The sequence below is a fragment of the Anas acuta genome, chromosome 21 (assembly GCF_963932015.1).
Source record: "Anas acuta chromosome 21, bAnaAcu1.1, whole genome shotgun sequence".
Classification (NCBI taxonomy): Eukaryota; Metazoa; Chordata; class Aves; order Anseriformes; family Anatidae; genus Anas; species Anas acuta.
Genome location: NC_088999.1, coordinates 6,893,140 through 6,912,919, shown reverse-complemented (window position 1 = coordinate 6,912,919; position 19,780 = coordinate 6,893,140). Strand labels below are relative to the sequence as shown.

Here is a 19,780-nt window from a genome sequence, read left to right as displayed (position 1 = left end):
AACCTCCTGAGTCTGATTAACCAGTAAATCACTCCTAATAAATCAGCACTGAAAAAAATATCCTGATTCCACACTCCAGTTTCCCAGAATTTGGGTCATTACCAGGCTCCCATGCAGCCAAAGCAAAATATCCGCTGGATGAAGTGACCAGCTAATGACAGCCCTTTAAATACAAACTCATTCTGAAATTGGAATGTAGGAATACTCCTCATTAAAATCATAATCCACCAGTGATCTGTGCTTATTAAAGGCTTGAATTGATGTCAATGGGGAAGGAGAAACAGAACTCAACAGGGCTCTTCAGCCAGCCCCAGCTCTAGCTGCCCTGCTGCAGCAGGTGTTCTAGAGGGAGGCGAAGCATGGGAGATGAGAGCACAAGATGCCATCTCATCAGAGGCAGCAAGCAAATGCAACTGTGGATGGTTGCCAGCATTTCTACAGACTGGAACAATTTCTTGTGAAAGATGAGATGCTGGGATACCAACATGTTTGTGAAATGACTTCCTTGGATGAGCAGCAGAAGGCAGAGCGCCAAAATGCAAGGCTGTCTGGTGGTAAGGACCAAGAAATAATTGACTGGATAAGCATGAGCTCAGTGCTTTGGAATGCAAGGTTTGCTCCCGAACTAATGAAGATTATATTAGGAGGAACCCAGGCACTGAAAAGAATGAAACCTGTCTTCAGCAGAAGCACTGAATGATACCTCAGGGTATTTTGAGCTACAACACAGCAACAAAGTCATTTTTGTTCTGATGTTCCCATACAGATCTGGAGAGGAACAGGCTGAGTTTGTAGGGCAGCACTAAGAGGTAAGAGGCACTGAGGATTGTTCTCCCTGTGACAGGAAAATGAGAAAGGCTTCATCTTATGAAGACAAAGGCAGTTAGGACTTGTACTGATCAGTGACAAAGGATTTGAACCCTTCCAAACTGCACATGCAGACCAACAGAGAAAAAATCATCCCCAACTTCCAACGTTCTGAACATCAGCAAACACAAAAAGGACTTGTTCATAAACTTAAAAAAAAAAAAAAAAAGAAAAAGAAAAAGAAAAAGAAAAACAACACTGAAGAGAAATTCTCCCTCCCTCATTTGCTCTTGGCCCTTTGTGGGCTGAAATCCCTGTGGGTTAGGGGCCCAGATATCAGCCAAAGGGAAGTGAAAAATCAGAATTCCTGGCACAGCATTTCTGCCCCAACTGAGCACTGGCTTAGCGAGATGCTTTGCTACACTGTTTGGCATTTCACCACCATTCACGCCAAGCTATCAAAGAGGTTTCGATTAAAAATAATTACATACACTTTTAATTACATCCTTTAGTAAAATGAATTTTCAGCAGAGACAGAATGTGACAGGACACGGTCTTTAAAGACAGTTGAGAAATGGGTGAGAAGTCTCTGGGGAGAGAGAAGGGTGTGACTTCAGGAACAGAAACCTGAAGGGCTAAATATCAGAGACCAGTCCTGTGGAACCATAGCTACACACTATTTCAACTAAGGCAATAAAAAAGTGACATGAGAACGTATCTCCAAGACCTACCTTGGCTGGATTGAGTGCCGTGATGACCCACACGCAGTAAGCATTGTTATCGTATTGGACAGGGTAGTTGGGAGAAGTTATCACACCGCTGGGACCACGAAGGTACATATCACACATCCTTGCTGTGAAAAAGAAAACAAGACAGATGTGGGAGTGAGGTCTGTTAGCTCTGGGATGAATACGGAATTCTTTGTTTGGAGACGAGAGAGAAATAGTGATGCATACTGTATGAAGAATTAAAAATTGCTGCTCTGTGTTGTTTCCTCTAGCCAAAACACTCATCTTGTTCCATGCAACATCAGAGACAAAGGATTTATCTGGGATGATTGGATGAGTGGGGTGTTTCCAGAGGCTATCAAACAGATGGACCGCCAGACCAACCAACAGCCCATTTTCTAGCTCTCACACTGATTTAGTATTTGCTTACTGCGTTGAAGTACTCAGAGAAATACTTTCATGTCCAGGACAATGAAAGCAACTACACGGAAGATGCCAGGTAAGACACGGATCCTTTTTAACGTCCCAGGAAGGTCATATTTCCTTTCTTCATTGCAGATCTAAAAAACTACTGCACATCAAGTATTTATTAGGTGAGGGCCGACTTCGTTCTGCTACAACTGTGGACTCAAAGAACGAAGATGGCAGCTCAACTTCACATCTTAAAAACATCTTAGGTAAAGTGGAAGCTGAAAAGCACTTAAGGGGGAAATGTTTGCCTGTAGTATTCCTTTGATGTGATATTTAATCAGAAAATGTAAAGAACAGCATCCTTGTTTTGTAACTGCCTCTGCTGTTGTGATGGATCCTCAAAATTAATCTATCTGAAATTTCAAAGGAGTCCTATTTGCAAATGTGGTTTCTGCAGGGCTTTTTTTTTTTTTTTTTTTTTTTTTTTTTTTTTTTTTTTTACCCCTAAACAGCAGTCAAGCATGGAAAATGGTCTCACAGCCAAACTGACCGCACAGCAGGGCTGCATTCCTGCTGCCCTGTGCAACCCTATTCCTGGAGCCTGCTACATCTACCCAGTCCCACCTGACAGTAAAAGCTAAGGCCTGCTATCCCCATCTTAAAAGTGGGAAACAGGGCCACAAAGGGACTAAGAAACTCTTCCTTGGACCCAGAGGGAGTCTGCTGCAGATAAGGAAGCTAAAATTCCCTCTCTGAACACAGTGGCAAGATGCTTCATTACCAGGTGTTACAAACTGCTCCAGTCCAGTGGCTTTAGAGCTGGCTGGTCAGGCACCCTGCAAGCTGAAAGAAACTCACCACATGATAACAAAATGGAAACAGAAAATGTGGTTTAAAAGCGAGATAAAAAGCAAATGAAAAACTTTAAACAGAAAAAAAATATGGAAGTTAGTGGTAGAAATTTTTTTAAGTTGATTCACAGAATCGCAATAATGCAGGCAAATCCTTTCTTATCTCTTGCAAGAGGACACCATAAATTTCCTTTATAGTGTCACATATTTATGCCAAATATCCTCTTACACTGATTCAATTTATTCTAGGCTTGTTTCAAGAATTAGATGGGATTCCAAAGCCTTGAAAACCTCTGCAGATGAAATTAAAGAGAAAAAGAACTGAAAAAAATACCAATTTATGACTTTAAGAGCTTTAGAGGGATTTAATTAAAAATATTACAAGTTGTTCATTATTAGCATTACAAATAGCACAATTATGCATGCCACTTTTTATAGAGAGAGAGGATAGAGAGAAAGAAAACAAAATGGCCAAGGGCAAAATGGACATTAGTTTTCATTTTTACGCTGAAAGAAAACTGCTTTTGCTGATATCTCATGGCTGGGCCACAAGATAATCGGGCTGCTGCTAGCTTCCAAACCTTCACCTCATCCCCCCTCTCCTCCTTATCCCTTAAAAAGGAATAATCGGGAGTGGAGAACAAAAAGGGACAAAGCATTGCTGAGAGGTGTGGGCATAGCACACAGGTAGGAAGGACACATATAATCCATCAGCTGCAGAGCAAGTAGCTTATGAAGCTCCGCAGTTAATAGTTTTATCATGTACAGGAACAGGTGTTTGTCTTAAAAACATGAACTTCTGGTATCAAAAAGTTGCATGAGAATCAAGTGAAGGTTTCTTTCTCAGGCATGAGCTGAAAAGATTGAAAATTTGAAGCCGTGTTACTCTCTGCTTACCCGGAAAACAAGAATCCCCACTAGAAAAGAATTAAGATCCTATTGACTTTTGAGCGTGAACGAGCAAGACCAAACTCCTATTTCCAAGAAAACAAAGGAACCCAGTGCAGCACAGAAGAAATAGCAGTACCGAGGTGATTTTTTCCAACAGGCGGAGAGCACTGCCAGGTTGCTCTTCTAGCTGCACCTCTTGCCTGAGTGAGGGTGCTGAAAACAGATCTGCACCATGGGCCACACAGAAGGCTGAGGATGAGACCCAGCTGAAATCAAAAGAACCAACTTAAAACAGCTTATAAACATCCAACACTCAGCGAGAGGCTTGAACCTGTTCTAGGACTGCCTAACAATCGATTTGACTTTTAAAAAGAAGGGAAGACCGAACCAAAAAGAAACGAAAGAACAAAGGGGGTGTAGCAAGGTGCCTCTGAGAGGAACCAGAGATGGTCTTCCACGGGGCAGGTGGGAGCTGCCAGCCTGGAAATACCCACTTATAGTGCTCTGCTCCTTGGAACAGCATTTATCAAAAGAAAAAGGCAACAGGCAGCAACCAAGTGCAGACAAACTTGAGGACGGAATGAGCGATGCATGAATAGGGCATAAAGGAGATGGATTTTCTCATTAGTCCGACTAACTTGGTAAAAAACGTTCGTCTTCTCACCTCTGCACACTGGCCTGTGGTCACTCCATGCAACAATCATGTCGCTCACTCTCTTACAGGTGATGCTTTTGGACCCTTGTAAATCATAGCCCTCGTTACAGGTGAACTGGATGCTGGAGCCCAACCTAGCAGACAGAACAGAAGGTGAAGTTAGCAACTGAGAAGCTTCTGCCGCAACGGGTTTGTCACTTGCTTTTTTATTATCCCAGTGATTCTCCAAATTGTGAACAGAGAGAGTTCACTGGCCCTCCAGGCAACAGCAGAAATGAATGAGGGGCAGGCTTTTGCCTCATTCATTTGCTTATGCTGGGCACTGTTTGCCTGAGGTGGTGACAGTCCCCGAACAGATTCGAGTCTTTCAATGCAACTTCAGGGGGAGGTTTTTTTCAGTTCGGGAGCACAGACTCCATCCCAAGAGATGACATGCTCAGCATTCTTATAAAGAGAAAAAACTTTATCTACTACTGAAATATTTCTTCTGTATTCTATCACTTTGGATTCAGATCCTTTGCTGGTTAAAGCCAGTCCTATCTTATTCACTGAAGTGGCACGATGCCGGTTTCCAGCAGCTGAGAATTTATCCCATGGCATTTAGGGACTCTGTTGGGAATTGCCTTTCCTCCACCCTCATTCCCCCCTCCTCCAATACATTTTCTGGACTTCAGGAGAATTTGATAGACTCAGGTTAAATTGAAAGACATTTTTAGTGAACAAAACAGCTATCGACAGCAAAATAAGATTAAATATTGATTCCCCATTGCTAACAGCAGGCTGATTCATTCCTACGCTCTTTAAACGAACGCTAGCAAGTACAAGGGAATAACAGCATTGTTTTAAACTCTATAAGAAAACAATTATCCAGCACCACATTTACTTATTGACAAGGAACTGTACCAGTGCTTTGGGAAGACACCTGAAATTCACTGGGGCAGGGGCATGCTGTGACTTAAGCTAGTTTTAGAAGCGATGCTGTTGCTGTTTAAGACAGCTCTTTCTGCACTTCATTGGAAAGGGGAACGACAACAAACATGGATAATACAAGCCTGGCCAGTGCCCATTTTGTGAAAGGAGAAATATTCCCAAAGAACTCATTACAGATCACCACCCAGGACATGGTCTCTCACACACACGTGCACTTCTACACACACTTGTGCTTCTACATCACTAGGCTCAGCAAGCTTTCAGACAGAGCACATTTAGATGTGTGCAGATGGTCTCTAACAACAGACTACGTAACGTCAAGGAGCACACACGATGGTTATAAACAATAGCTTTGCAGCATGCAGAAACACAAACATAAAAGGTTCTTACCTAAAATCGTTGCCTATTCTTTTGCCTCTCTCTGGAATCCCAGGGTCTGGACACATATTATGTCCCTGGGACACACCAACCTGAGTTACTACAAAGCAAAAACAGCACATACAGAGACAGAATAGCAAAAGAAACATTCTTTCATCAACTGTCTTGGTGGATGTGGAGAGAAAAATGGCAATTGGTAGCTTGAAAAACCTGAATGTATTCCATTTTGCTTAGAAAAAACAGCTTTGGAAACAAGTTTAACTGGAATCATTTCAGCTCAGTTTAGACACCAAAGTGTTTTCTAGGAAGTGCCAGCTAGGAACACAGTTTTCCCCCTGTTCTGCTATAGAAGTACCTCTGAAAAGAGATTTTTCGCTCTGCAAAATTACACCAATTAAACAGCCCATTTCCGAAGCCTGTGATTAAAACGGCCACCTGTGACACGACAAGGTGACTGTCTACCACCCTCCAAACCCATCTGAGCGCTGCCAGAGAGAGAAACAACTCGATGAGAAGGTAGGTGTATGATACCAGGGAAAAAAAGCAAGCACAGAACAAAAGAGAGAGAGGAAAGGGAAATGTGAGTCTAGCATTTTAAAGCAAGTAATTTATTTTGAATATGAAAAACTTTATGGAGCAACCTTAATGTAACTACCAACAAATAGAAACCTCTCAAGTGGTGATCAGCACTGAATAAACATCTGCAAACCTGGTTCTCTATCTCCCCACGTCCACCTTCCCCCTCCAGCCTGTCACACGGCACAAAGAAGCATTACCTAGGAATGGATTTAGCCAGGGTGGCTCCTGAAAGCATGAAATGAGATCTAGCAATATGCTGATTTCAATTTGGAATTCCAGTACCTACCGAAACGCATAATAATATGGGACAAAGGGGTAACTTTGTCACAGAGATGTAGAAGTTGATGCGATTCAGCTTTCTCACATCATTGAGGGGAGGGCTCGAGGAAAATGCAACACGTCTTTTCAGCAAGGCTGAAGCAGTGGAGCATGAATCTGAAGCGAGCACGTTCCCATTCTACCTCTGCCTACCACCAGATCAAAGGAGAAACCTCAGCTCTACTGCAGAAGGCACTGTGTTAGCACAGTGCCCAAAGCCCGCTGCCAAATGGGATGATGGTGGGGTGATAAAAGCACGGTTCTCACTCCAGGCACGTCAGCTTCACAATCAGAGATCTGCACAGCGCCGAGCACGGAGGAAGACACAGAGGGTGGTGCATGTAAATATTTACATGGGGAGAAAAGCACGTGGAGCGTCTGCACAAACACAGGCTGCACAGCATGGACACACAGAAAGGCAAGACCATCGAATGTGGTAATTATTCACTGAGTAATTACACCTCGTGTAAGTCAGGCACAGCTGGAAGAACCCTGTTTCTAAAGGGATGGAAGGATCCCTCTGTTCCTGCTGGTACGGGGCTGTCGTCTGAGCATCTCCACCCAAGTGCTGGCTGCCTGCACTGAAAACATTTCAGCTCGTAACCTGCTGCTCAGCTCAAGGTGTTTCCCTCCCATCCCAGCCCTTCCTGCCTGCACTGCTGCCGCCTTCCCTTCCTGCACCAAGTCCCACGTGCTCGGGACCAGGGACATGGGGCAGGGGCTGCCCAGCCTGGCTCTGGTATGGTTGCTGTGTGCTGCCTCGTGCCCTAGCCAGCTGCTTGCTGCTCCATGGGTTCCTCCATGAATTTGGGGGAAAAAGAGGAAAAGAGGTGCAGTTTTATAGGAAACTGACAGTCTTATACAGTTTTATAGGAAACTGACAGTCTATTTCGTCTTTTGCATATTCATAACCCCATGTTAAGCTCCATCATGTGGACAAGCAGACACACCAGCGAGACAGAAGCATTAGAGCAGCACACAGCATCTACCTTTTGATGGCTGCGTTTTGCAGCTACAAAGCTTTGCTGCCACCTTTCATGGATTCTGAATGTACACGAGTCAGAAGGAAGGGAGCCCTCCTCAGAGCAGGGATCTTTCTCTGCTCCTTTGCCAGAGCCCTGATAACCAAAGCAGCCGTGACAAACCCCGGCTCCACCAGGAGGTATCTCCAGCAGCCGTCAGGGCTGCAGGATAATTCAGTGGATTTCTTTTCTTTTGGTTTGATCTACTCTCCCTTCTTCCCCGCTAAATTTCATGCTTAGATACATGACACAATTGAACAGTTTTTAATTTGCTGTTAACTTTTTGCTAACTTGGCCAGTCTGCCTTAGGTCTTGGAGGTTTCACGTGTGTTCACAAACTATACAAGTGGCTGTAAAAATCCAGCCACTGTCACATCATCGCAGGAGCTACAGGCGGATGTTGCAATGTTAGCCAAAATTCTGGCACAGAAAAGTTGGTCCAACTCTAAGCTCTGTCTTAGTACCCGTTTGGGGCCATTGCCTGTAGCTTTGATCAAGCTGTTGAGTGTAATCTATGGAGCTAAACACTCCTCTGCTATGTACCTCCCAAGGCGTGGGATGTGCCTTAACAGCTCTGCTCTAATGATACACGAAGCAAATGGGAATTTAGAGAATGAAATGCACGGAGGCTTCAGCAGCCAGCAGTGAATCGCCTCAGTCAGAGCAAGGAAATAAGGTCAGAATCAAACAGCCCCCCGGTATTCTAGCACAACATTTTAGGTTGTTTCACTGCAGAACTGCTGCATAGAAACAACAGCAGCAAGAAGCCTCTCCCTGATGCCGTGGGAGGGATACGGTCTCTTCAGAGACCAAGGTGGTCCTTCTGCAGATGAAATCACCTCCCAACAGCCCTTCTGCTAGGGCTTGAAATGATGCTTCGCTTCTGAGAAACCAAAGGTTGGCTGAGCAAAGAGCAAGGTGTCACTACTGTCTTCCTTTGGGTTCCTTAGATCTCCATCTGCCTACACAAACATCCTGGCTGCACACACAGGTATCTCCAAGGAAAGTAAAATTAACATTTAAGATAGAATACACAAACTAGGGTTGTATGTCACAAGTCTACAGGGTACGTAGGAGAAATACGAAGATTTCTCACTGTACTTCTATACCTTCTCCAGAGTAAAAATACACTAAACAAGGAGATATGCCTCTAATATATACATATTTACACAGCTTCTACATATATCTGCATTGAAACACTCGCATGCCCTTCCCTGCAGAGCAGATTACCAGATTGCCTTTCCACATCAAATTCTTTCTCCCACAGTCAAAACACTACCCAGACAGCATTTACACCCGTGTTGGTTACTCTGAGCTGGTGTCAAGTTCATTTATTATGTCTCATATCAGACGACAGCAAACCTAGGAGACTGGTTCAAAGCTTTGGGAAGAGGCAAGGCTACAGATGAGCAGCAGAACCCACAGGCACCAGAGAGCAGGTTGTCAATTATCAATCATACTTCTGAAGACTAAAATACTTCTTTCGTTAGTATCTATACAACACGTATAGATAACCAGTGAGCAGATCAGATACAAACAGAGCAAGGAGAGGTATCTTCGTATCATGACAGTGTGGACATTTTATTTTTTCACATTAAGAGTGAAAGAAAAGGAGAAGATGGATCAGATGGCCACTTACAGAAACTTCTGTTCTTCTATCTTTTGCTTTAAAGATACACACATGAACGCAACTAAACCAAAGTTCATAAACCATATTTGTTATGCTGAGAACTTGGTGTCAGTACTGTGTTCATCTTCCTATAGGTTTGACTGATTTATGCCATGGCTGTAGCACTCCAAATGAGTTCTTCAGGGTTACAAGGAGAACAATAGATCTTAAAAGCTGTGATGAAGTGTTCCAGTTCTACATTACAGGCTCAAGGATTCTTTCTCCCAAACCATGGAACTTGTTTTCCTCCCCCTTCACTCTCCTATTTATTTTTTTCCCCAACAACTTCCTTCTCATCATGCATTCAGTAACAGCCAGTTATGATTGCTTTGTTTGCAACGGTAATTTACTCCATCTGTTAAAAGAACTAGGAACCTTTAGCTCTCTGTATTTCCCCATGTTAATAAAGTTCATTGATAGACTCCCAAGGGACAATTTTTATTGAATTTAGGAGTGTTAAATATGAGTTACAAGATAAAACAGCATCTAAAATGTTGTGCTTTTTCTTTTTCTTTTTTTAAACAAAACCTTAACGTTTCTCAGCATGAAAAATACAGTGAAAAAAGTGAGCTCTTCTCCTGGCATGAGGGGAACAAAGGAGGACTTTAGCATCTCTCAGTTGTCTTAACATGGTTGAGTTAATCTTCATGACCACTCCTAAGGCTTACAGTTACTCCATACAACCTTCTGGTCAGATTTCAAAGACAGTTTGCAGCATGCCCTACTTCAACCCAACCGGGCTCGTTTGGAAGCTGTGCTGCTTCCAGCCAGAAGCCCACATCCTGCTCCTCTTTGCTCCACGCTCACTTTGTACCGTGGCAGTGCAGCAGGGACCCACATGCAAACACTCATTCCTTGACACGTGCTGCAGAAAGCAGGCTTACTGCAATGCTCAATCCCGCAGCTTCCATACACTTGGCTGAGACTAAAATTGATCAACACCTCCAAAATGACTTCGCATTTGCAAATTTAAAATAGATTCTGACAAATGTGAAGATACACAGAGCTTGCACTACTTCATTCAATCCCTTTCAGTAACGTCCAGCAGTGTGTTTTCAGGTGTGCCTCATTCAAATGTCAGAAAAACAACCCTGATGCTGTTTTATAAAAGCAAAGTACCATGTTTTTCACACTGTGTGAGCATGGAATATACACATTTACATACTGCATGCAATATACTGACTTTCTTGCTGCTTTAGGATAACTGCAAATGCAGAAAGTGTCTCGGTTAATATCAGAAAAAAGTAATCCCCTAAATGCAATCTCAGATTTTAAAATGTGTTTCTTATAGCTTATTCTGCAGAGCTGTATTATTTTTCCTCTAAAACTGATTAAAGCAAGATGCCCAATTAATTTTAGGGATGGTGAACAGTATGAAGCACTTGATTTAAATTTCAAATAAACACGTTTGACTGCAACTGAACAAAATTAGCACGTCCCCCACCAAATTCCATGTTTTTTATATATTCTTTTTCTGAAAGAGTACAAACAGCTGCGACATGAATACATTTTGTCTCCATTCAGACATGTGAAACAGAGTTTAATCTGGCGAGGTAGGATCTGGCAGGTAACCACAGCATCCATCCAGCAAAACTGAAATCCTCTGAAAGACCTATAGGGTATTAAGCACGTAGCTGCAAGCTGCCTGATGTGACAACAGGTTCTTCAAGGGAGAATTTTAGGAGAGGTGCAAAGACCACTAGAAACCATTGCTGGCAGGAAAGGATTTGAAAGCAAAGCAGGGTATAGCTCTAGCTTTTACCGAGAGACACGGCCATTTCTAAATTTCTGATATTTGAGCCAGATGAAATGATTATAGCAATACGAGCGAACTTCAGAGGCCTTTAATCAGCCTATCCCACCTGTATAACCACTACTGAAGCATAGCTCACAAGCTCATGAAAGTTTCAGAGAAGAGAGGGCACGGCTAGCCAAGCAAATCAAAAAAGCAAGGGGAAAAAAAAAAAGATAACACTTCAGGCTCCATTTTCTGAAAATATACCATTTTCTGGAGACATCTTCTACAGAATCAGCATTCCTGAGGTTGAAAATTTACTGTAACAGAAGTGTGGCAGCAGAAGGCTGTGCAGGATAGAGGTTAATCGGGGTTTACAATCCAGACATTGCTGAGAGCAGTGTACGTGGACGAAGCTAAAGACACCAGGATTGCACCAAACACCCTGCTGGTAACAGAAAGGAATTTGGGCCACAGTACTATCACTGTATAGTGATATATACCTTAAGAGATTTCAGGCTAAGCTGCCCTCCTATCGCTGTTTCGCCTTATCAAATACGACATGAGGAGCACTGCACAGGGTGCTGAACTGGCAGCTTTGAAGGCTGCAGTCTGCTCTCCACTGGGTGAGGACAGGCTGGGCAGAAGTACCAAGAATTTCCTACAACTTCATCCTCCGAAGTGGAGCACGACTGAGACAGAGCAGGGTACACTAAAAAGGAAAATTCAGCTCTGGTCTGTTACTCGGTCCCCAACACCTTCCCCAGGACCCCTGAAGGGTTAGTGCTGACAATGGTCCTGACACGCAAACCAGGAGCAGAGCAGACTGCTGCTACCTGGCCACAGAGAAACCCAAACATTCAGCTTCACAATGGGCACTTCTGTACACTAATTTATTTAGAGTGCTGTTCTGGGTCCTTTGGTTTAGTACTGTAACATTCAATAACAACTGAAGAAAATGCTACTGGGAAGCATCCTAGGGTGTGCAGGAAGGTAAAATGGGAATCCTGTGTATTCTTGACACTTACATAGTGTAAACTAACAAGTCCAAAACAGGCCAACACTTATCACTTGGTTACGACTCCATTCCCCACAAACCCCGATATCCAAGACCACACAAATCCCACACCAAACACATCCTCACATCTTCTGGAGCTCCGGTGCCCACACAATCAAAGGTAAGAGGTATTTTCCAACGTAATTTCACCCTCAGTGAAGTCAACTGTTTATCATACCTCAAAAGGTTAAATTCTTCTTGGCAAGAATATTTCATAGGACCGAAAGCATCCTGGATACAGGGCTTTTCTTAAAAGTGAGTTTATTTTCTTTAAACACACCCCAGCATTTTCTACTCTGGAGATATTGGGCAATTTACATCCTGCTGTTTACCTCGTTGGACCTTTCTCTTTGTATAACTGGAGACTACAAGCACTCGTGTGAACCTAAAAGTGAGCCATTTTCATTTCAGACAGACAGTGAGTGATGTTTTAAATTCAGTTCATCCATTTTTCTTAACTGAATTTTGCATCTGAAGTTCAGGCGAGTGAAATGTCCAAACAGTACCTCTTTGATGGGTGCAATGGACTATGCAGAGAATGAACAATTACATCCTCCCCCCAGAAAACTATTTAGGAAATACTGCACTTTGCTCCTATTTAAATTTCTATACGATATAACATGGAGTTAATTCAGATCCTTCTTGTTTAATCTTGAGTCCCTTTTAGAGCCCAGTCACCTGCCCAGAGCCACGTGCATAAAGAAACTCCGAGTCTCGCTCGGAAGGAACCTAATGCAAAGATGAATGACCTAACAGATTCACTTACTGCAGGAGGAAAACACACCAGTGACAAAGTGACGTTCTGAGCACACCTCTAACAGATACCAAACACTAGATATACTGAATGCAAGAAACTAATACGGGGACCACAGAAGTCAGTAGTATAAGCTTTTGCAGACTGAAGTGGCATGATTTTTCTGCAGGAACGAATAATTACATAAAATGCAAAGAGAAAAACAGAGAGACTGCTACTGATTCTGTACGTTTTCTAACACTTGTTTTTTGTGGTTCCTTAGCCCTTCTCCTAAATTTACAGTAACATTAATTCAGTTTTCAACGTTGTTTACATTTTGACACTTTCCAAACTAAAAGACGACAAATAATGAACCCCAGTCTGCCACCAAACTGGATGCATACAGTATATATTAAATGCACACACACCAATCCCCTGCGTTCCCACTTTAAGGGGTTAGTATATGCTTGTGAATAGAGCACTGGAAGGAAGTGATGCAGTAATGCAAAGGGAGGAGAGGGTAAGGCATTAAAACTTTCAAGAGTGACAAAGTTTTAGAGATTATTGGAAAGTCAAATGAAATGTTCAAGGAGATCATTATACAAAGAGAGCATACGGAGGAGCCAGAAAACTTACACACTGATGTCTTCTGGTTATTGTCCTTGCTTGGCATTAGCTTCACCCCTCTGGACTTCAGCTCCATTTGCTTTTTGACTAGAGACAGATTTAAAACAAAGCAAAAATACAAGGACAGGATTTAGCTAAGCATTAGTGGTTATTTAAAATGAGAATACAGCAACAGTTGGACACTACCCAAACTCTAGGATATCATGCATCTTAGACAACTTTTCCCAAGCCCTCAGAGCCACAGGGTTGCTCTGTTCATTTGCCTTTGTTAGATCTGGACCAGTGTCCTCATAGAACTGACCCCGTCCAGCTGACCCAATTGAATATAAAAATTGGGCAAGCAATCCCCAACCCTCTGGAACCATGCCATTTTGCTTAATGTACCAAAACTGGGAAATGGACAAGAGGGGAGATCTAAGAGGCTTTAGGGATCTCAAGAGCAAAATGGTAAGTTCCACTTGGTTTTGCTGATGCAATTACAACATTATAACACAGTACAGAGCAAGGCCATTCCCTGCTTCTGTGGGAATACAGCTCTCAAAAGGGACACCCCATAACCTGAAAATTGTACACGAGAACTACAGAAGCATTAGATTCATAAAAAGGCAGTAAAATATCAAACAAAAGGGCAATATTAAAGTCACATTACTGGCAAAGAGTAGTACAGATTTACAGACCCACTGTTAATAGCCATAAGCATCTCAATTATAAAATCTTCATGACTATTCCATCACAGGTCCTGACCTTCCCTGCTCTAAACCTCATCTAGATGAGAAAACACACGAGGGTAGCGGCAAGATTTTGATCTATCCATTGCCAAAAGAGTCCCATCCTTCTAGGCGATAGGAAGCTTCCCAACACAACCAAGCAACTATTTGTTCCTATTCTCTGGTCTTGGCTGTTACCAAGGCTCTCTACACCAGAGGGTTTTGCACAAAATCCACGCCATCAAAACCCTCTGGATACCCGTAGAGAGACACCACAGCTCCCTGCAGCGTAAATACAGATATTTTTGACTAAGATGCAGCAGAATTTTTACTGGCATATTTGAAGTTAATGCAGCGAAAGAATAACTTCCCATCAGAAAGCATGATGCCCGTATCAGTTTATCCTTTTTCTGATGAGCCAGTTATCATCTGCGGAGAAAGGCAGTCCATCTCTCACTTCAAACTGTTCTTTTCTCGTTCTTTATCTCATCCTACTTTGATCTCTAAATTAGCACATTTTGAAGACAAAGTTGTCAAGAAAAATTACCAATATAACTAACGAGTTGTTTTCTTTTTAATCATACTTTTTTTGGCTTTAAAAAATGTTAATAACATCTGTTTGCAGGAGCTTCAGACAGGGAGATGTCAAGCATTATTCCTTGAAGCTTACCTAAGGTAGCGCTTTTACTCTGCTAGATGCTAGCTTGGAGCTTTTTGTTCATTATTTGGCTAAAGCTTTTTGCCTTCTCTTTAAATAAAGCATAACTTCAAACTGAGGTCTGAATTAGCTTTAAAAATATTCATGAAGAAAAGCTTACGTTGTCTAGTATTAGTATCTTTAATCTGTTGGAGGTTTATTGCCTTTTTTTTTAATAAAGAGGGAAAAATAATTAACAGTATGCCAATTTCAAAGCAAATCTACGACATGCCTGTTTCGTTTTGACTGTAATCCATCTGCAAACGCTCCAAGAAAAAAACAGCACGTCTCAGAACATCCCAAACAGCAACATATCCCTTCAGGTCACGTTACGACAATTCTGGGACCTTTGTAGTCTGAGCTCAAGGTTTTTATCATAACTCACTGTATCAAGGGCCTAAAAAAGAGAATGTGAGGCTACAAAATCTAAAATTTCTGGGGAAATCTGGATCCTGTCTCGACTAGAACAGTGACAGCTTTAAAGCACAAATGAGAAATGAAAAGGCCCCAGGATTACAGGACTAATAACACACTCACTGTGCAGGATGAACCCAGGCAGCACTATTTTGGGTTGGGACAGCACTCAGGTGTGCACCCTGTTGCAAAACCAGAGTGGGAATTGCTCATGGGGTGCTTTTCGTGGGCACCCCAGCACCCTGCTCAGCCCAGCTGCAATCCCTGGGGACACCGAGCTCCTGTCCCCGCGGTGCTGAGCCTCTGCAGCGCAGTGCTCCCACTGCCATGGGGATAACAGTGCCTTGCCCTCCGAAACACCGCAGGTAATGAGGCTTTGTACCAAGCAAGTACACGGGGAAGCTCGTAATCCCAGCCAATATTCCCTCCCAGTCAATAAAACACTGTCAGGCCCAAGTATCTACAGCTAAATTTGAGCTATTACAGGCCATAGAATGGCTCGTGACTGTGCAGTATCTAATTCATTGCTCTGTAAAATGCTTCGGAGCACCACCAGGAAGAGAGGAGCTTTATGAAAGTTAATTTTCATTTTTACCCTCTGCACCTTCCCATCGGAAGTTAACTCACGCAATTACCAGTAACCGTGTCTCCTGGTCACACAAGTAGAAGCACTGCCCTGTTGATTTCTGCATGGTAAAGCAAGCTTGGACCCCTAAAAATCAAGCAAAGCTTTTCCATCACCAGCCCACGGCTTTTCGATCCCTGCGCCTGCGGCCTTGATGCTGACACCACAGCCACAACGTGTCTCAGCAATGCCAAAAGGTTCGACTTTATTCCTGACCTGCCTTTAGGATCAGGCCCACAGAAGAAAACCCACTCCAGATTTGTGACTCTAATGGAAAACTTAGCTCAAAAGCACCCAACGGTAATGAAAACACGCAGCAGAAAGCAGACCATCACTACCATGATCAATCCTAAAATATGGAGGCTGAACTACATTACCCATGAAGCACGGATCGTGTTTACCCTAATTGCATTCCGTCTCTTTCAATGATCATTGGTAATGAGCTCACTGCATACTCCCTCTCCTTAATCCTTCATTTTACTACATGGAGACGTAATGATGAAGCCAAGGTTTACAAATGACTCAATTTAGATTAGAGCAAGTCAGAATACAGTATATTGCTTTCTTTTTTTAAAAAATAAATAAGAACAATTCCCCCAGCTATGCCCTCAAAAATCCAATATATGAAAATCTATATTGTTTATAAATTTGAATGTGGAACAGTACTGCAAAGGATTGTGTCAGGCTAATTGGACGAACAGAAGTTACTCTGTTTTCCGGAGGGTTTTGCTGCTCACACGTACCTGATAGATCTAATGGAATGCTCAGTGTCCTGTCAAATTTGAAAGATGATATTACAAAGCTTTTCCAGCAAGCAAGCAGTCTGGGATGTTTTTTTATTTAAACTGTTTCATGTTGCTCTAAATAAGAATTTAAGGAGACATTTATTTATTTTTAATTTAAAAACAAAAACCAAAAAACACCATATTTCAGCAAAAATCTATTCCATGAAACTCTGTTTCCCTTGCTGGGGAGTTGCCATGAAATATTGGCTGGCTTGAATCGGATTTCTACTTTATTTTCTTCCTGCTGGGGTGCTCTAGTATCATCTGTGATATTACTGCAGGTTGCTTACAAGGATTTTCGCTTGAGCTGGACGTGAAGAGAAATCACCTTCCCTCACCTGCAACTATTTTCAAACACCCATAGGGTTGTATGCATACCTAGCGAAATGACACCCTTCCTGCATTTATGCCTGCCATTAGCTAGTCTAAGGAACAGCTTAAACAGCTTTAGGAGTCAGATCCTGTAACAAGTGCCTGAATTTTCCTCTTTTTCCCTTTTTCTCAGGATTGCTCAGGAGACTTAACAGGTTGCAGAGCATACGCTCTAGCCCCTTTGCAGCCCACAGGCGTGATCCAAGATGAGGATTGGTAGATCTGCCAAAAATTAAGGATATATAGATATACATATATTTTTAAAAGCCTTTTAGGTAGTACAATATGTGCAAAATAGTTCATCAGACCATTATTAAAGATGACAAGCCTGCCAGTACTCTGCATTGTGCTACGGGCTGAAACTCACCCCCATTTGTCTTTCTACCTGAGAGTGCAGGACAGAAGGGGAAGGGAATGGGGAGGGTTAGATCAATAAAAGATGCAATTATGTGTTGGTAACAATCAGCTAAAAAGCAATTCAGGATCCTATTTAAGCAATAAAATATGTGCTGGAGAGATGGACTACACCAGGCAGATCATTATTTAGATCTGTTTAGCATCATTTTGAATTCAGCAGCTTTTTCATTACCTCATTTACAGTACCTCATCGCTACGCTGATGACTGACAATACCTGGCTTCTAACCCCTACTGCCGCCTGTCCTGAGCAAGGCACATCGAGCTTATTTTCTTATCACCTGCAGGTACACAGCACGTATTCAGGAATAAAGACAGAGGGAGCGGGAGGTGGGAGGACGAAAGAAAAAAGATCAATGCACCAATTTATCTATGGCCCCTTCCATTTGCTTTCACAGGGTGTGGAACACGCTATTTGCAAGAATGCAAGATTCACCTTACATAAAAGCAACAGGGAAGGGAAAAATACTTCCACTCTCCCTGCAAAGGCATGAATTTAACTGTATTCAACATAAAGAGAACCTGTACATGGGCTGTTTATATCTAACCTTGCTTTTACATTCCTAAAGAGATGCCCAAACAAGGGCATGGATTAGGAAGAGCTGAAATGGAACATATGAAGAAGGCGTTCTGCTAAAACTACATATCGATGTTAAACAAGTTGGAAGGGAAATGACTTTCTTATAGATTATCAACAAAGCCAGATGCTGTCTCAGAGGATACAGGATGTTAATAAACGGGGAACATCTTTGGAAAACAGACAACGAATTAGATTCATCCTAACCCTCCCTTCCTTCCTGCTCTTGGACAATCCCAAGGTTCACTTACAGCTCTACTGCTAAGAAACACATTTTAGTTGCTCTACTTTATCTGGCATTACATGTCCTATTTTGTAGCTACTTACTTATTTATCTCCATTAAAATATTTATGTTCAAACAAGGTTGTGCTCCTCTGAAAGGGTTATGCTGAGTTTTCTGAAGTTGCATTGGCATCTTTAATGTTCTGTAGACACAAATTCCATTGACTGCAAAAAATCCTGCCTTTATCCCCAGGTTGTCTTGTTGTTGTTGTTTGTTGGTGCTTTTTCTTTCTTTTTTTTTTTTTTTTATTTTAAGTATTGAAATCTTTCTTAACAGATGGAGAGGCCCTGACAAATGCCATAAAACCAGCAAGTTACTGAAGAATGGGTTTCAGATTCCCTTTGCCACCTAGTTAGAGGTCCTCCCTCAATGCCATTTCAACAGCACATTTTTAAGTTCATCTTTTAAATACTCAATACACAAAAGCACAGTTCATTATATCTAACAAAAGTTTCCAAGGAGTGTGCTAGATTAGAACCCCCTGACATTTATCTAATCAGAGGAAATTATAACATTAATCTTTACTTTTCTATTTAGGAAAAAAGGATGATTCATACAGGTGTTTTAATAGAAAGCAGCAATCATGACTGCAAAGGAAAATGCTGTATCAAGAGTCATCAGCTGCGTGCAGTCATCTGTGTTATACAGTCAAAAAAAAACCAACAAAACTAAACAAAACAAAAAATGTTTTTAATTATAATTTAAAATAAAAAAAATTATACATTAAAGGACTATACGGAAAGTTAGGCAGCAACAGTGATTCATAAAAGCAAAGCCCATGCTGAGGCCATGACAACATTGCTAAGGTTAAACAAACACGGAACAAACAGAACTGGTTTATACATTTATGAAAGGAACATCATCTCCCTTCCACATTGTTCCTGTCAGTCTAGGGCTATGGCACTTTTCTTTATCCATGTCATGTTCCCTCCTTTTGAGGAAAGCTGTTGAACAACACAGAAAAAACTCTGGAGAGTGGATGAGGAGCTGGGTAGATGTTCCTGCTCCTTCCCTGCTTCAATGCCCCGATTCCTGACCCTGCCTTTGGAGTTGGTTGCCTCAAGCAATGCTGCACCACGGCACCCACAAAACCCTCCAAAATCCTTGGGGAGAAGGGTGTCAGCAGCCCTAAATAAGCCCCTCAAAGCCACCTGTTCTGGTGACCATTTGGTCACAGAAAGGATGCACTGAACTGGAGTGCCCCACAGTTGTTGACAAGCCTCAGATTGGGAGCTTGTCTCTGCTCAGTTTGTGTCCCAGAGAATTTCCTCTCACCCAACAGCATTCTTAGACCCCAATCCTGATTTTTTTTCTTCTACAGACAACCAGTAAATACAGGATAGTTTAGATCTCATTCAAAACAGACCCAGCGACATCTCACTTGAGCATAGAGTAAAACACAGACAGTCACTGTGGGACTGCACTGCTCTTTGCCTCGTGGCACCCTGTCTGTGCTGCCGTTACCCACATGGCACCTTCTGCGAAGCTGCAGGTAAAGGAACATCTGCTTCCT

At 42.3% G+C, this 19,780-nt stretch overlaps 1 protein-coding gene across 11 annotated transcripts in view; it reads right to left on the bottom strand.

The window, feature by feature from the left end:
* The window catches only part of CSMD2 (CUB and Sushi multiple domains 2), a 322,375-nt gene that overhangs the window by 144,614 nt on the left and 157,981 nt on the right, over positions 1-19,780 (bottom strand). For 10 of the 11 annotated variants that reach the window (XM_068657555.1, XM_068657554.1, XM_068657553.1 and 7 more), the window contains 4 exons: positions 13,401-13,478; positions 5,664-5,751; positions 4,353-4,477; positions 1,539-1,660 (listed from right to left, as the gene is read on the bottom strand). In XM_068657555.1, the coding sequence (XP_068513656.1) occupies positions 1,539-1,660; positions 4,353-4,477; positions 5,664-5,751; positions 13,401-13,478 (413 nt within the window). The remainder of the gene's footprint in view (positions 1-1,538; positions 1,661-4,352; positions 4,478-5,663; positions 5,752-13,400; positions 13,479-19,780) is intronic. The other variant, XM_068657561.1, reaches the window with a different exon arrangement.